The sequence below is a fragment of the Nothobranchius furzeri genome, chromosome 8, assembly GCF_043380555.1.
Source record: "Nothobranchius furzeri strain GRZ-AD chromosome 8, NfurGRZ-RIMD1, whole genome shotgun sequence".
Lineage (NCBI taxonomy): Eukaryota > Metazoa > Chordata > Actinopteri > Cyprinodontiformes > Nothobranchiidae > Nothobranchius > Nothobranchius furzeri.
The window spans coordinates 51,049,939-51,068,524 of record NC_091748.1 but is presented as its reverse complement, the minus strand read 5'-3'; the positions used below and the strand labels follow the sequence as shown (position 1 = coordinate 51,068,524).

Sequence of the window (18,586 nt, the reverse complement as noted above, 5' to 3'; positions counted from 1 at the left end):
AACTCATTCTGGTCTGGTTCTTGGTCTCTGCTCTGGGCCCATAACCTGTTGGCAGAGTTTGATTTACCCAGCTGTTGGTCCAAGACTCCCAAATGAATCTCCAGGATTAAAAGGAGGAAATAAATCCATAAACAGAGCGTCTGTTTCAACGGGCCTTCACTGGTGGTAGCACACACTGATTGTGTCTACAAACACCAATGCTCCCTTTTTATTGGTGCATTCTATGAGGTCAAAGTTCAACTTCCTCTATTGTACTTTTCACAATAAAAGCATACACATATGCACATTCTTATTTACACATATTTACAAAGATGCAATACATAACAGAGCATATTATTCTGATGCTTAACATCTGAGATTTCGACTAATGAATACCTGGAAAATTTACCGGTATGCACTGGCGGCGGTACTGGTACCGGTCCAATGCACTGCTCTCTGTCCCTAAAGGATGAGTCTGATGAGCTGATCATCAGAACCTGATCAACATAATCTGTTCTTGACAGCCGCTGTTTCTCCCTCCCCAACCCACCCCACGTGCCCAGCATTGTGCGCTGCGCTATAATTAAACTGGCCCAAAAACACCACTTTAAACCGGTTCTCCAAACATGGCCACATACAGGCCATTCTGGATATGCATCTGTGGCCAGAGCTTTCTTCTTTTTCAATCTCTCCTTTTCTGCTCCACCTTTCCTGGTCCGTCTAGGTCCATTTAGCCACTGGGGCCAAAGGCGCGGTGGTGCTGTAGCCGCTCTGGGGTGGTGGGTGTCTGCTGCGCTTTGCCAGACCCCGACAAAGTGAGAGGAGGGGGTGTCTTTGTGCCCAGTTTGCTCCGTTTGTGCGAGCATCAGGACAGCAGATGCCCTGATGAGCTGCATGACAGATTGCTCATTTAGATGTTACGCACATTGTGACCGGCAATCACTGAGCGGGCCAGTTTAACGGCCAAGCCACCGGGAAATCTCCCGTTTCTCCCGATTACCAGTCAGCCACTGAAGAGATGTGTGTTAACTTAGAAAATGTGGGCGCAATTTTAATTACTTGTCAAACAATAACTTATCACTGATGTGTGTCATTGTTATGGTCGCCAGTCTGGCCAGTGAAGAACAGGAGCCAGGATCATCCAGCTCTAGTGACACCCAGTTCTATTTTGGTACCATGATGAAGAAAAACTGCGTTTTTTCCCAGAGAAAAGTCGAACTGGATAATTTTCCAGGCGCACCTGATTAGGCTTATCCACCCCGAGGTCATCTGAACAGCGATTTATGTTGGTGCTGCTGCCATTCGGTGGCGCAATTGCCTGCTGAGACTGTGCTGGAGGCACGGAGAGAGGAGGAACAGAAGCGCTTGTAGCTGCAACTTCTGGCTGCACTGGCCTTTTTGATGATGCGTCATCCCTGCTTGTGCTAGCATTGTTTTTCTGTTTGCTAAACCAAGCTCTGATAACCATTTTTTATTTATTTATTTTTTTTGATAACCATTTTAGCAAGCTACTGTACCAAAGCGTCTTCTTCTACTGCATCTAAAACTGTTGATTAGTAACCTAGAGTGCCCTCTGTTGATCGTCTCAAGCCAATACATTTGCGTGCGGTGCTGTAATCTGTCCTGGGCGGGCCAGATCGGCAAATGGGTGGGCCGGGCCCGCCCAGGCCCGGCCTTGACGCCGGGCCTGCTGACACCTCCCCTCCTCCTCCTCTCTCCTGGGCTGCTGAGGAGCACAGCTGAGCTAAATCTTCCTGATGAGCAAACACCTGTATAAAAGGGCTGGGGCTGTCCCTTTAGCAGTCTGGGAGGCATCCTGAGTTTCATGTTAAAGTAAAAAAGAGGGTAAATGATGGATTATCAGTATACACAGGAGAAATGCTCGCAATACTGTTAGCTGTTCAATGGATGAAAGAAAACAGACCATTATTCTCAGTTATTTGTTCAGACTCCAGCTCATCATCAACCAGTTTAAAGTGTAGCCATTCAGACAGCAGACCAGACATACTAATAGAGATTCAGCTAACACTTTATAGAATAAGCATGATGGGACTTAAAATACATTTTTTATGGATTCCAGCTCATTATGGAATCAGAGGAAATGAAGAAGTCGATAAGATGGCTAAGGAAGCGACAATAAATACATCGGTTCAGTTAGATATTCAATTTTGTCAAAAAGAGATAAAGAGCATAATAAGGCAAGAAATGAAGAAAAATTGGCAAAAACAATGGGAGGAGGAAAGGAGGGGAAGATGGTTGAATAAAATTCAAAGAAGAGTAGGAGAAATGGGAAACACTGGAAGGCGTAGGAGAGAGGAGGCGATCATTGCTAGACTAAGGTTTGGACATACTGGGTTAAACAATACATTATTCATGATAGGGAAACATTAAACAGGGAAATGTGATTATTGTGGAGAAGTAGAAACTATAGATCATGTTATATTACAATGTCAGAAATATCAGGCGGAAAGAAGGACAAGGATTCAAAATCTTAGTGAGATGACAGTGAAACTAGTTCTTGTTGATTTATTGAGACAAAATTCAAAAAGTGACTTTTTTCAGATTTTATTTCAGTTTTTGAAAGAGATAAGGATGTTTGGGAGACTTTGAGTTTTTTATTTTATTTTTTCCCCTGTTTGATTTTGTTTTGTGAGCGCTGTTCCAGACCACACTCCACACTAGTTGGTGGCGGTAATGCACCATTCGTTGTTTGCCAACCGCCAATAAAACACCAAAAGAAGAAGAAGAAGAAGTCTGGGAGGCAGCAGTGCAGGGGTTCTGCTGTCCTGGGGTTTGTTTGGTTTTAACCCCTTTTTGTTTGCATTAGTTTGGATTCGTTGGAGTTTTAAACTGTGGTAGTTTTTAACTCTTGGTGATACGTTTTTTAAAGGTTAACTGTATTTGGTGCAATTTTACTGACTTTGGTTTTTAAACACCTTCGTGTGGTAAAGCTTTTAAAATAAGCTTTTACCCGGTGTTTTAATCAATAAATTGTTTGGGACTTTTTATCAACTTTGGGATTTTAAAACACCTTCTGCTCAGTTAAACTTTTAATATAAGTTTTAACCAGGTGTTTTATAGTTGATAATTTGGCTGTGTAATGTTGACCTTTTTAGAGAGATCTGTTTGCTTGTGTTTTAATACCTTTTTGTTACAAATAAACCCATTTTAAACTCCTCCGCCAGTTCTTATGTTACCCCCATCCTTCACATTTTTACAACACCTGTCGGGAACGTAACAGTCATGCAATGTGACTAATCAGGTTAATCATTCCATGTAGGACACAGGACATTTTTAAACACTGAAATATTTTGACTGAAGGTCAATGCTCATCAGGATGCAGCTGCATCTGCTGCTCCAGGAATAAAATAATTCTCACTGAGAGTGTCAGCTTTTCAAGCAGAACACACAAGGACTTGCATAGAATTACATCACAAAACACACATGCAGTATACATAGCATATGTGCAAACATATACCCACCTGTAATTACATAACTAAACCCCATCAGCCTGTAAATGCTGTATCGCAGAACACCTGCAGCCAAACTGATTGGAAAAGCTTCCAGAGTACAAAACAGACCCCTGGTGTTCTCACATATACATATTTATTTAACAAATTTTTTGGTTTTTCATCTAACCTATATAAGTGTGAAATAAATGACTGGGTATATGTGCTGTTTGGCTCATTTCCCTTGATTTTTGCTGGAGACTTGATCCTGAAAGCCACCAGAGCAAGGATCAAAGTGGCTTTATTATTTGGGCTGCCAACTGCATGACAGGAGGCTCTGCAGCCACACAGCAGGTGGGTAAAACCCTCATCAGCAGCTCTTCCTCTGCAGGAAGATGCGCAACATTTAGGCAGAAACACTGTCCTAAATACTGCTTCGAGGAGTTTATAAATTTATGAGAATCTCATATTACAGAACAATATTTTACACCATGTTCCTCTGAAAGTGACTTAATCACTGTAATAAAAATATCCTAGCAGCTTCAGGGTGACATTTTAATGCTGTTGGGTTTGGTAAATTTAGCGCTTTAAGAGCTTAATATATTACCCCTACTTATGACCAATAAGCTGTGATACTCCATAGAAACATATAATATCAACCTGCTTGGTCTTTGTGTGTTTAATCAGAAGATTCTAGGATTCTTTGTTTTATTCAGGGATTGTAAACACTTCGTTTCGATTCAAGGAAAGAGTCAGGTTTGTAAAAGTAAGAACGTATTTCCCAAACAATTAAAACATGACAAGTTAACTAATGTTTACTGTGATGGATGGATCTCGATGGAGTAGATGTGGTATATGGTGCCTATCTGTGAATGCGATGTTATCAGAACTTCCGTATCTAAGAAAGCTGAGTTCTGGGTGTAAAAGAATTTGGTTTGCGTTAAGCTATGAAGCTGATTCTTATCAAAAAGCATCAGACGCAAACACACTGTGTTCTACCTCACCCTTCGGAGACCCTCTTCACGGATCTGGAGGTCATCGAGGTCGGCTGACCTCTGAGCACCCAGGTCGAGTAGATTGACCACAGTGCCAACTTCTCCAGTCCAGAAGTGTCGCCAGGCACACAGGTTGGATGGAACCGTTTGCGTCGAGACTCTTAAGGAATCGGAACAAAATCAGCTTTGTTCAGCAGGAACCGTTTGCTGTGTCAGCTTTGCAACAACCTTGACGGCATGTCAAGGCTGTTTCTTAGTTAAAGAGAATTCACCAGTCTTAGATAAGAGTGAGCTTGGAAGGGCCTTGAAACAACAGTCTCTTCTGTACATTAGAGATCCAGTTGGAGACTTATGTCTCCAAATGACCGATACTGAAGAGGTGACCTGTAGATTGAAAAACAGACCATTTCCGGAGGCTACATTTGTGTTTTAAATTGCACTTAATGTAGAAGGATATTATATCAAAAATGAGAATATGGTGCAAAAGTCCACTTATTTCAGTAATCAACAGCAGTGAACCTCAACTGGCATCCCACAGGCCAAATCCGTCCCACCAGACCCTTTCATCTGGCCTCCAACCCTTTGAACCCTAATGCCCCCCCCCCCACGCACACACACACACTTGTGGGACTTTGAAGTTTAGCAGCAAAATGAATGTCCCAATTATCAATAATTGTTAACATTCTCCAAACACAACTAAAACTACAATCAAAACAGTTTAGATGGGAAACAAAGCCATTTAATAACAAATCAATATACAATAATACTTGAACTTTTATAGAAGAACGTCTGGCCCTCGCTGTTCCGCTGGAAAAAACTGTCACAGTCCCTTTTAGTGACAGAGGTCAAACATTTTCTGTAAATCTTCACAAAGTTTTTCGCAAACTATTGCTGGTATTTTGGTCCAATCTTCCATGCAGATCTCCTCCCTTCACAGAAAAACAGCCCCAAAGCATATGCTTCCACCTCCATGCTTTACAACAGTTCTTTGGATGTAACTCAGCATTCTTTCTCCGCCAAACATGAGGAGTAGAGTTTTTACCAAAAAGATTTCATCTGACATAACATTCTCCCAGTCCTCTTCTGGATCATCCAAATGCTCGCAAACTTCAGATGGGTCTGCACATGTGCTGGCTCATCTGGCACTGCAGGATTTGTCTCTGGCGGCATAGTGTGTTACTGATGGTAGCCTTTGTAACTTTGGTGCCAGCTCTTTGCAGGTCATTCACTAATGGCACTTACACATTAGCATCAACACGGTCGGGATTTGGTCAGGCTGGTACGGGTGGTGCAGTGTTCATACATAAATCTGAGGGACTTCTCAAGAATGCGGAAATCTGGGCGGTACTGAAGGTGAAATAGTCTTGGCGGGGGATTTTAACGAGGTTATGGTCCCAGTGTTGGACAGAAGTGTTTTCAGGCCTCCTCTCATGAATAAGGAAAGACAAGTCTTACAAATGCTGAGTAGAAACATGGGACTAATAGCTATATGGAGACTGACTAACCCACATACAAAGGATTTCACCTTCTTTTCACATTGTCATAAAACATTTTCAAGGATAGTTTTTTACTTACTTAGCAATGGGCAGATAAAGTGGCAAATTGCAATATGAAACCAATATCTATTACAGATCATGCACCTGTGGAACTACTATTTTTGGTGAGCCAGAAGGTTGAAAAAAAGGGAAGATGGAGACTAAACATTGGATTGATGTCAGATTCATCTTTTAGAAAGGCAGTGGAGAAGGATTTGAAAGTATTTTTTGAAATCAATATTGGTAGTACTGCAGAAATAACCACAGTATGGGAGGCCTCTAAGGCAGGGCTTCCCAAAATGTTTTCTTTGAGGACCCCCTTGTTTCCCCGTGTCCAAGACAATCCGGGACCCCCAACCCCAAGTCCTACATACATACTGTACACATTAAATGTGATCATTTATACAGTTATAACCATTTTTTGTTGTTTTTTTAACGTTTATTTGAACATAAAACAAAATATTTAAAAAAAATCAATGAACATAGTAGAAAAGAAAAGATATACCAATTAAAAAAAGAAGTCTTTGTCCAAAGGGAGTAAGAAGAAGCAAGTGCTTATTCAATCCCAAAGGGAGTAAGAAGAAGCAAGTGCTTATTCAATCCCACCCCCTTGTCTCTTATATATGGAGTTCTGATTATACTGTAGGTTACGTTATTGGGATTTTATACATGCAATTTTTTCAAATGAAATCTTGTTAACCACACAACCTTATCAAAGACAAAATTGTGGAGACGCCCTGCAAACTCGTGGGGAACCCCTCAGGGGTCCAGACCCCCAATTTGGGAACCCCTGCTCTAAGGCATACATTAGAGGAAACTTTATAGCACATGCAGCTAAGAAGAAAAAAGAGAGCATCAACAAGATTAAGGAATTAGAGGAGGAAATAAAAAGAAAAAAACTAGAACTGTCAAAAAGCTTTTCTGATAGTAAACTCCAGGAACTATGTAAACTTAAATACTCCCTTCACAGCATATATAACGAGAAAGCAGAATAAGCTTTGTATAGGCTAAAAACAAGTTATTATGAAGGAGGGGGGAAAATGGGAAAATTGTTGGCTAGACAATTAAAAGAAAAAAATAATAGTAATACCATCCCATTTATAAAACAGGGAGATGAAGACATTTTTACAGCTAAAGGCATAAATAATATCTTCCAGCAATATTACAAAAAATTGTACACATCTCCAATCTCGGTGGATAAACCAAAAGAAAATATAGAAAGGTTCCTTCTTAGTGTAGGTCTGCCCAGGCTTAAAAGTCATGAAGCAGAGGGATTGGACTTGCCTTATAACAGAGGCTGAAATTAGGAAGGCGATTGCCTCCATGAAAAATGGAAGGTCACCAGGTTATGATGGACTTCCTGTAGAGTACTATAAGACCTTTGCAGATATTGTTGCACCAACACTCCGTGAGGTATACCAGGAAATGTTTGACAAGGGCTGCGTAGCACCAACTTTTAACAAAGCCGTGATATCAATAATCCCCAAAACAGGTAAAGATCCAACTGATCCCTCGAGCTATAGACCCATTAGTCTGCTCAACCTTGACTGCAAAATTCTCACAAAGATTTGGAGACATGTTTACAACTGGTATTACCAAATATCATACATCCTAATCAAGTTGGGTTTATGAAAAATAGAACGTTAACAGACAATGTCAGACTCCTACTACATGTGATGTGGCTCAGTCAATCCCAAGATGTTCCCATTGCTGCTCTATCTAGATGCTGAAAAGATGTTTGATAGGGTGGAGTGGCAATTTTTTCTCCCCACTCTATCGCATTTTGGTTTCACTGCTGATTTTATAAAATGGATTACAATGTTATATAAGGAACCCAAGGCTGCTGTGATAACAAATGGGATAATCTCCCCTTTCTTCAACCTGACTAGAGGGACTAGACAGGGATGCTCTCTGAGCCCCTTATTATTCATTATTTTCTTGGAGGTCCTAGCAGTGTCCATCAGAGCGCACCAGGGAATAAAAGGAATAAGGGTAGGGGGGCAACGAATATAAGTTACTTTTATATGTGGATGACATTTTGGCAGTGGTATCTGAGCCCTTAAAGTCGCTACCACATTTAATGGATACTATACAATCTTTTTCTAAACTTTCTGGGTACTCCATTAATTGGAGCAAATTGGAGGCAATGCCTCTTTCTAAGCTATGCATCTTATCCATGGTAAAAAAATTTAAATTTAAATGGACGCGTAGGGGAATGAAATATCTCGGTATTAACCTCTCTGAGGATATAGATGAGATAATAGCATTGAACTTCATCCCCCTGCTTCAAAAGATAAAAACAAATCTTGATAAATGGTCAAAACTAAAATTGAGTCTGATGGGAAAAATTAATACTATAAACTTACATACCGTAAATCCTCTAATATTAGCCTGTATTTAATTAACTGCCGGGTATCATATTTTGGCCGGTGTCAGAGTCGGTGGAGGTGAATAATGGCCGTTTTTTTATTGTGGCCGGGTGGAATGTGATAACAAGCAAGTACGGGGGGCGGTTGTGTCATCCATCTCACTTTTGAATTGCCAGTGATAGACCGCGAGGGTAACTTTAATCATGCGGAGACGAAGAGGAGGTGAAAATTTGATATCAAGTTCAAAGAGAACGTGCTGATTATGCTGCAGAACACTCTGGGGAGCAGTAGCAGGGGTTGTATGAACTAGTCACTTGTCGACTTCACCGCTCTACAGTGACTTTTTATGCCTGTCATCGACTAGTCGCTGTCACGTGCTAATGACCGGCAAGATGCAGTCCACCGAAAAGACAGCAGCCTGCTGTCAGCAGTTGACAAGCTCCTGCTCGTCGGGAGGCAATGCGCTGTACCAGAGCGTCGGTCCTGACACCCACCGTAAAACGGACATTTCACCAAATTGTGACGTTTACCCTCTTGAAATTTAACATTCCCCTCACCCCCATCCTAACCTTAACCAGCGTGCACATGCAAAGCTCTGATTGTTGACGTGCTCCAGACATCTGCGTCCTGAGCACGGCCACAGTAACATTATCAAATCAGGTGTTGCCACTGTTGGGTATTTTTCATATGTTCCTTTTTGAGCCAAAGCTCATTGGTATCTCTGGAATGTGGTGTCCTGGGAGATGAGCCTGTATGTAACTTGAGAAGGCCCGCCTTCTCTGTCCTGTTGGTCAATAAAATCCCTGGGAAACTGAGGACTTGGGGGAGAGATGTGGGGCCAGATTCGGAGGGGGTTTACCCTGCGTCGTCTCCCCAATGTTTGGGGACTCGGGGTACAATGAAATCCTCTTTGTATATGTGTGTTCATTTCAGGTTCCAGGGTTATGGAGAAAGTAAAAATAACCTAACATTTTGGTGGAGAATGCGGGCATGCAGAGCTGGTGAGCTGAAGGCTTTGTCTGGAGCTGAGTGGGTGAGGCCTCCGGTTGGCTCCATGGACGGGCTTTCTGCGCCCAGCTCTCGCATGTCGATTCAGGGTCATGGAAAATACGAATAATCAATCTAATTCCTCTGCGTGTGTCATCCTTTCAGGTAATATGGGATAAATGAAAAATTACCTATCATTTGGTGGCCCGTACGGGGATGGCAGAGCCGTTGGTGGGAAGCTGTCTTCGGGGAGCCGTGCAGGCGCCACTTACCTCATCAAAGCCCAGGGAACTGAAATTGTTTCACCGGCCAGCTTTTTTAGCCCCACAGGTAGATTCCCATTTATGCTCTCGCCTTCCCGAACTCAGGACGAATGTACCACGCAGAGGAGAGTAAGTACCTCATTATTTTGCATCTTTTTCCTTAACCGCTGGCAGTGTGATTTTAAGTTGATTGTGGTGACTGACATTCACGCACGAAAAGACGTTTTCGTGTCCAGCCAGGTGTTGCACATGTGAACCGTAAGGGTTGCACTGAAACGTGGAACGTGGCTGTAGCCCTGGCCTTGGTTTTAGGAGGTTGTAATCAGTCTGTGTCAGTACACAGGCATCCCGCAGTGCTGCGGGTGGTAATTACAGGTGAATGTGCAGGGGCACCTAAAACCGTTAATATACACGCAGCACAGTCCATGTGCTGGTGTCGAGTGGAGAGGCTTGTTGCTAAAATCACACTGCCGCCGGGACTGTTTAAATATGTTATGGTGCGTCGAAGGTACACTAAAATTAATTACCGCTACATTTGGCAAAGAATCCTAAGTCGGTCTAAATTCGGCCTTGCTGTGTGTTATTCGTAATTTGTTGTGCTTCTGGTACCGCCCATTTCTGCTTAGTCCGGCTGGCTACTTCTGGTTGTGCAGATCTTTGTGGTTCTGTGAATATTGGTTCCGTTTCCTGTGTGTGTGTTGGTTTGGCTGCAGCCGTGTGCGTGTGAGCCACAAGCTCTGAGTGTGTGAGAAAGTTCGGCTGATGAAAGGACAAAGACGTGTGAGATAGTTTGGCTAAAGTTTGGAGGTTTCGAGCCTGTTTCTGGTAATCGTGTGTGTGTGTGTGTGTGTGTGGAGGTGTGCATGAAGCGGGGACTGTGAGAGTGTTACATCGTGTGTGTGTGTGTGTGTGTCCCCGGCCAAAAGCTCTGAGTGTGTGGAAGACAGAAACGGAAGAGTGAGTGAGTTTTATGGTGCAGCAACGGTACCCAAGTTAATCATCGTTGTAATTGGCTAAGGAACTCAACCCGTTCTAAATTCAACCAGTTTTGTCGTTTTGTGAGTTGTATATCTGTGGTTTGTGGGCCACGTCCCATTTTTGGTTGTGTGGTGTCTTGTTTAACCTCAGTGATTCTGTGGTGTTGTTTATTGTTCAAGTTGTGATTGGATGCTAGCTTATTTTCTGCATTGTGGTTATCGTGTTCTATGTTGCTTTGTGGTCTAAATCTGTGACGGGGTTTAAGTTAATCCATCTGTGTGGCTGGTTCTGGTACATGTGTGAAAGGGGCGTGTATCTGTGACGTCCGCAGGTTCTGTTCTGAGGGTGTGTGAAACGTTTTGGACTGAGGTTCTGAAGAAAGAACAAACTAAGTGTTGTTCACCCTTAAAATAGAAATCAAGGTGCTCTAAGTAAAAATCTTATCAGCCACAGACGTAAACTGTTTGTTTTGTGTTTCCTTTTATGTTAAGCCTCTGTCATTTGGTGTTTCTCCAGTTAAAATTCATGCTAATGGTAAAACTGTTCAGTTTGAAGACATGAATTGTATTCTTTCCCATTTCAAGTAAGACTTTGATGCTAAAGTAATACTTTTTGAGGCTTTATATGAGTAACTGTGTTAAATTGTGATCATGTAGTTTCCCTCTTGGAAAAGGTAGAGTTTATTTGGAAGAGCTATAGTGCCCTCCAGTGGTTTTTTAGTAAGATACAGGTGGGCATACCCAAAAGGTTACATAAGCGCTGTTACGACCTCAGCCTGGTCTAGGTTCAGGGAGGCCTAACACAGGAACGTGAGAAAAGAAAAGAAACAATCTGACACCAAGTCACAATCAAAAGAAAGTCCTTTTATTAACTAAAGGTGTCCCTAAGGGAGAAAAAACCTGTTTAATGAAAATGGGAGTTTAATTTAGGCTGCAGGAACAAATGCTGAGGGCTTAAAGTAACTAAAGGAGCAAATAACAATGGGAACGGAAACTCACTGGTTCTGAAAATAAACCAGGAACAACGGAGCTTGCCCGGAGGCCTTACCAAAAGGTCCACTGGTGAACCAACTCACCCACGCAACAGTCAACTCTGTTAAGAGCAAAGAAAACCGGAGCTCAACCGGTTTTCTTATGCGGGTGGAAATTAAACCAGCCAGGGGCAACCGTCCACAAGTTCTCCAAAACAAGCAATCTTTCACTCCAATCCTCTCTCCAGTCCTCTCTCTGTCAGCCTCAATCCTCTCTCTCTCTCTCTCTCTCCCTCTCTCTCTGTCAGCCTCTGAGCAGCGCTGATCTTTATCTGCTCCAGCTGGGTGATTCCTGATGTAAGTCAGCTGCATAGAGTGAAGCCAGGGAGCTGGGCGCTCTCCATGGTCCTGAAAATGGTGCGGGAATAAGGGTGCGGAGTAGAAGCTGAGTGCTGGAGAACTCAGGGTCCGTAACACCCCCATACCTAAAGTAAAGAAAAATGGTGGAAGTGAAAACAGAATAAAAACACCATTTTTCTCATAATGTGTCTCCCCTTTTTTTTCTCTACCAGAAACACCAAACGCCCACACAGAGACCGAGTCCCCGCCATCTGCCTAACCAAAAACTAACTAAAAATAAGCCTAGCTCTTCATGTGGATTTGGGCGGGCAGATTAAGCACGGTGCAAAAGACACAAAAAAAAAACATAACCAGCAAAGAGAGGTTCTCTTTCTGGAGTGCTCCCGAGAAGGTGAAATGAATCACCAACACTAACCCATGGGCCACAACACTAACAAAATAACAAATAGATTATCCCCTAAAGAGGAAATAATCTCTCCACACTAGCCAGGGGATCTCAGCCGTCTGAAAACTGACCGTGGGTGCTGAAGGATCGCGATAAACAATCAGCGATGACATTTTCGGTTCCTTTCCGGTGGCGGATGGTGAGGTTGTAGTCCTGGAGGAACAGAGCCCATCTCATCAAACGGTGGTTTTTGTTGTACATCCTGGATGAAAACACTAATGGGTTATGGTCCGTGTAGACCAACAAATCATGTCCATTACACACATATACTTCGAAGTGTTGGAGGGCTAAGATCAACGCTAGGGCCTCCTTTTCAATGGTGGAATAGTTCAATTGGCATGGGGTGAACTTCTTAGAATAATAGGCCACTGGGTGGCGTACTCCTGACTCATCTTCCTGTAGAAGGACAGCTCCCATCCCAACATCACTAGCGTCCACCTCCACCTGAAAAGCCTTGGAGATGTCTGGAGCCAGGAGAACAGGGGCGGAGCTTAACAACCGTTTGCAGTTGTCAAAAGACGCCTGAGCTGCAGGTGTCCATACAAACGGGCCCTTTGGAGACAGTAAAGACGTTAAAGGAGCCACCACAACAGCAAAGTTTTTACAAAAACACCGATAATAACTTGTCATTCCCACAAAATGGCGAAGTTCTCGCCGGGTCAACGGTTTGGGAAAATCTAAAATGGCCTGTACCTTATCAGAGAGCAATCTGACGTGCCCTTGACCCACTTCTTTGCCTAAATAGGTAACCGTGGCCCTGACAAACTCACTTTTGGCGAGGTTCGCAGTTAACCTGGCCTGTTTCAGACGAACAAAAAGGCTTTTCAAAGCCAACAAGTGGTCAGCCCAGGAGGAAGTGTGGATAACTATGTCGTCCAGATAAGTACTGCATGACGGAAGATCCAACGTCACTACATTCATTAATCGCTGGAAAGTAGCGGGAGCATTCCGCATACCAAACGGCATAACTGTGTACTGTAATAAGCAGTCTGGCGTCACAAAAGCTGAAATTTCCGAGGCAGCTGGTGTTAACGGGACCTGCCAGTAGCCTTTAAGCAGGTCCAGCTTGGTGACAAACCTGGATTTTCCCACACTGTCTATACAGTCTTCAATTCTGGGCAAAGGGAAAGCATCAGGAACAGTAATGGTGTTCACCTTTCTATAATCCGTAATAAATCGGGCAGAACCATCAGGTTTCTGTTCGACGAGGCAGGGGGAACTCCATGGGCTATAGCTGGGTATAGCCAAACCATGTTCCAACAAATAGTTTGTCTCTTGTTTTAACAGCTCCCTTTTTAGTGGATTAGTTCTGTAAGGATGTTGCTTGATCGGTTTTGTATCTGTAACCCTTACATCATGTTGTACTAGGGTTGTTTGCGAAGGGACATCATTAAATAAACACAAGTGCTCTTGGATGAGAGTTGTTAACTCGCATCTCTGGTCCTCAGACAGATGAGTTAAGTTGTCATCCAAGCGCGACAGGATTTGTGAGTTTTGCAGCCGAGGACTTATGTTAGTGGCTGACCGAGGTTGAACAACCTCATCTTGAAGCGGGGTGACGGCAGCGGCTGCGCACACCGCAGCCTCACCGGATGGTTGTGTAACAGTCTGAGGAGACAGATATCCTTTTAGCATGTTAACATTACAGACACGGCTTTTCCTGCGACGATCAGGGGTGTTTAAGACATACGAAGTGTCGCTCAGTTTTTTTTCTACGAAATAAGGTCCCTCGAATTTTGCGGACAGACCATGGGATGTAGCCGGGTTTAACACAAGGACCGAATCTCCAGGAGAAAAAATGCGTTTTTCAGCATGTCGATCAAACTCAAACTTCATTTTGTCCTGTGCGCCTCTTAAATGTTCACGGGCTAGGGCATTAGCCTCTCTCAGCCTGGTTCTGAAAGCACGAACAAAACGAGCTGTACTTTGTTTCTGAGGAGAGGGTGGTTCCAGAAATCACTCTTTTAAGGCTTTCAGAGGTCCCCGGGGCGTGTGCCCAAAAACCAACTGTGCTGGACTAAATCCCAAAGACTCCTGGTTTGCTTCCCGTGCAGCGAATACAATGAATGGGACACCCTCATCCCATTGGTTTCCTGAAGAACAACAATATTTCTTTAACATTGTTTTAAAAGTTTGATGCCACCTCTCGAGGGCACCCTGACTCTCCGGATGGTAGGGGGAGGAGAGAACATGTTTAATCCCTAAGGTCTGGGTCACACTTTTGAAAATTTCAGATCTGAAATTCGAACCTTGGTCAGTCTGAATAACCTTTGGTAACCCTACAAATGAAAAGAAATGTACCAGAGCTCTTGTAACCGCCTTTGCAGTGATGGATGAAAGTGGGATGGCTTCAGGGAAACGGGTGGCTGTACACATTACAGTGAGTAAAAACCGTTTTCCCGATTTGCTCCTGGGCAGAGGGCCCACACAGTCAACTACCACATGGTCGAATGGATCTCCTATAATAGGAATCGGTTTCAGAGGGGCCGGAGCCAGGATCTGATTTGGTTTTCCCACTACTTGACAGAGATGACAGCTATTGCAAAACCGCACCACATCCTTTTTAAGTCCTGGCCAAAAAAAATGCTCTAAGACGAGCTGGTAGGTCTTTCTAATTCCTAAGTGACCGGACCACGGGCTTTCATGCGCCACTGACAGGATGTGAGTTCGGTATTTTGTCGGCACCACAATCTGTCTTACCAAACCCCAAGGGGCATTTTTAGCAGCTCGGTTACACCAGGTTCTCAGTAACACACCATTCTCAATAACATAACCAGTAGTTCCATTTATTTTCTTTCCCACATGCTCAAAGCAGTCGGTCAGAGATTTATCAGACCGTTGTTCCGCCTCCAAAGAAGCCGGACTTAGCGGAAACATGTTGGACGACACTTCATTTGTGACCAGATGAGTGGAAGAAGTTGTTTCAGCGGGATTAAGAACATCACTCTGCGAATCGTCAAACAAACTGGAGAGATCCAAAATCTCATGCGCTCTCTTAGCTTGAGATCGGGTACACACACAAGCGGGGAGCACTCCTGCGGGAGTCTCCTCACACTCTCCGGGTGCGATGTTCTCTTTCACCACTGGGGGAGGAATGACCGCACCTCCAGCCAAGTCGTTCCCTAAAAGAAGAGCTACACCTTCCACAGGCAAGGAAGGGCAGACTGCTACTTCACACCACCCAGTAAAAAGTCCACTCCTCAAGTAAATCCTGTGAAGCGGGCGAGAAACAGGCACAGCATTTACTCCTGCCAACAACACGGAAGAGCCGGTAGAGCTCAAGTCATCAAATGGCAACACTTTCTGTGAAGTTAACGTCTGAGAAGCCCCAGTGTCTCTTAAAATCTTAACAGGGGTCAGCTTTTCACAGCTTTCTGTAAGAGACACTTGTCCTTCTGACATGAAAGGACCAAAACCACGGTTATTTTCTCCCGACTTGGAGACAAAACCCACGGGCTGCGCAGCAGACCCTCTTTTTTCATTCCTCCGCTTGAGGATTACACAATCTCTCGCGACATGCCCCACCAGGTGGCAATAATAACAGCGAGGTTTCTGAGGACGAGGAGGAGAAGGAGTTTCTAAAAGGTGTTACTGACACCGGGCGGGCAGATTCACCCTGATGAACACCACCAACACGGTGCGTCAACACAAACTCATCCGCCAGTAGGGCGGCTGAGGAGAGAGAAGAGACTTTTCTTTCATTTAAATATAATGCCAACCTCTCTGGCAAACACTTCTTAAATTCCTCCAGGAGAATTAGCTCTTTAAGATCCTGTAGAGTTTCAACCTTTGAGGCAAGGATCCATTTCTCAAACATCAGAGCTTTTTCTCTAGAGAACTCAACATAAGTTTGCGTGGAGAGTTTTACATGCTGTGACCGGAACTTCTGACGATAGGCTTCAGGAACCAACTCATAAGCAACAAGAACAGCAGCTTTTACTTTATTATAATCCATGCTGTCAGATAAAGAAAGAGAAGCAATTACCTCTTGAGCCTTTCCGGTTAACTTACACTGCAGCATAATGGACCACACCTCTTGGGGCCAGTCTAAAGCAGCAGCCAGACGCTCAAATGTAGCGAAGTAGCTGTCAACCTCGCTCTCCCGGAAAGTCGGCACCAGAACAAGGCACTTGCTGATGTCACACTCGTTTCTCTGTTTGTCCATGGACCTCTCGTGCTCATAGTCTGTAGTAGAAGAAGCACCTCCTCTTGCTTGGTATTCCAACTCCATACGTTTCAGTTTTAACTTTGTTTCAGCCTCGATCTCACAGCGGCGGATCTCCAGTTCGATTTGCTGCAATCGGGACTTTTCCTCAGCCTCATATTTCATGCGGGCCAGCCTGAGACGAAGACGTGCATTCTCCATACTAGCAGCAGAGGAAGTGGGGGATAAACTCTCTCCTGTGAGCGGCGTCTGCCGCGAAAGAGCGTCCTGTTCATCTGGGACAGAAGGGCGCTCGGGTGCAGCACCCACAGGAACGGAAGTAGAAGCTTTCACAGTCTGTCCATCCTCCATGTCCTGTTTCAGGGGCAAATCCGAAGAGTCACTGAAAGGAGGTTGTAACAAACCTTCCTTTTCCAACGCGGCCATCACAGAATCCTTTAAGTCCTTTTTCAGCAGGTTCTGGATGCCTTGGAGACCGAGGTGTACAGCCAACTCTGCCAGTTCGGTCCTTTTGAAGCTTTCGACCTGGTCCCGAGAAGGGGCAGCCAGAAACTCCTTTAAATTAAACATGCTCACGTTAGCACAAAAATCAGCAACAAAAACACGGGTACTCAAATCACACCACCAATCACGTTAACGTAACAAATAAATTAATAACAAAATAATATCGCGGACGAGCCCCCAATATGTTACGACCTCAGCCTGGTCTAGGTTCAGGGAGGCCTAACACAGGAACGTGAGAAAAGAAAAGAAACAATCTGACACCAAGTCACAATCAAAAGAAAGTCCTTTTATTAACTAAAGGTGTCCCTAAGGGATAAAAAACCTGTTTAATGAAAATGGGAGTTTAATTTAGGCTGCAGGAACAAATGCTGAGGGCTTAAGGTAACTAAAGGAGCAAATAACAATGGGAACGGAAACTCACTGGTTCTGAAAATAAACCAGGAACAACGGAGCTTGCCCGGAGGCCTTACCAAAAGGTCCACTGGTGAACCAACTCACCCACGCAACAGTCAACTCTGTTAAGAGCAAAGAAAACCGGAGCTCAACCGGTTTTCTTATGCGGGTGGAAATTAAACCAGCCAGGGGCAACCGTCCACAAGTTCTCCAAAACAAGCAATCTTTCACTCCAATCCTCTCTCCAGTCCTCTCTCTGTCAGCCTCAATCCTCTCTCTCTCTCTCTCTCTCCCTCTCTCTCTGTCAGCCTCTGAGCAGGCTGATCTTTATCTGCTCCAGCTGGGTGATTCCTGATGTAAGTCAGCTGCATAGAGTGAAGCCAGGGAGCTGGGCGCTCTCCATGGTCCTGAAAATGGTGCGGGAATAAGGGTGCGGAGTAGAAGCTGAGTGCTGGAGAACTCAGGGTCCGTAACAGCGCCCATCCGAACCTTGTGGCGGCAGTTTAAGAACAAAGGACGCTTTAAGCTCATTCCCTGCGGGCTGTTTTCCATCTGGCCCAGCAGAACCCAGCGCTTTAAAGTAATTAGCTCTGAAAAGTTACGGTAAAACTTAGCAGCAACTCCGTTTGTTTTGTTTTGACTTCCTACGTGAAACCAGAAGTCTGCGTGTTCTCGAGTCATTAAAAGTAAAAGCGGTTTGGAAAACAGTTTGATGATTCGGCTCTGTTCTGGAATAATTTGGGCCAGCGATCTGAATTTCACGTTTCGAGGCCGCAGAGGTGAAGGAACCGAAAAGTCAAGCCACTATTGATTAGCACATTCTCTCCTTTCAAGACCAACGTTGATCGAACAGGGAGCCAGTAACATTTAATCCAAAAAGACCACGAGTCAGGAACCCAAGGTGGTTGGGGCCACTGGCTACCCTCCCGGCGACGGAAAGCAGGCCTGCGAATCATTTTCATCTGGCTGACTTTTCCGGCTAAGCCCGATTAGTGAATTCAGACTTAAACTTTTATGGCTTGTTATTTTCTATCCAAATTTTTGTTTATCTTTCAAGATGTATCTTCTTTCTCTGCTGCACACGCATCCTTATTCACACACACACACACACACACACACACACACACACACACACACACACACACACACACACACACACTTACTTGTTCTCCTTGGTGAAGTTATTCCTAATAT

The 18,586-nt window shown here is 44.1% G+C and overlaps 1 protein-coding gene across 1 annotated transcript; it reads right to left on the bottom strand.

The window, feature by feature from the left end:
- Positions 1–15,632: 15,632 nt before the first annotated feature.
- LOC139071442 (uncharacterized) lies at positions 15,633–17,719 on the bottom strand. Its single transcript, XM_070553917.1, has 2 exons — positions 17,498–17,719; positions 15,633–17,050 (listed from the first exon to the last, which is right to left on the bottom strand). Exon 2 carries the CDS (start codon positions 16,919–16,921, stop codon positions 15,809–15,811), a length of 1,113 nt encoding a protein of 370 aa, XP_070410018.1. The 5' UTR covers positions 16,922–17,050; positions 17,498–17,719; the 3' UTR covers positions 15,633–15,808.
- Between the last annotated feature and the right edge of the window lie 867 nt (positions 17,720–18,586).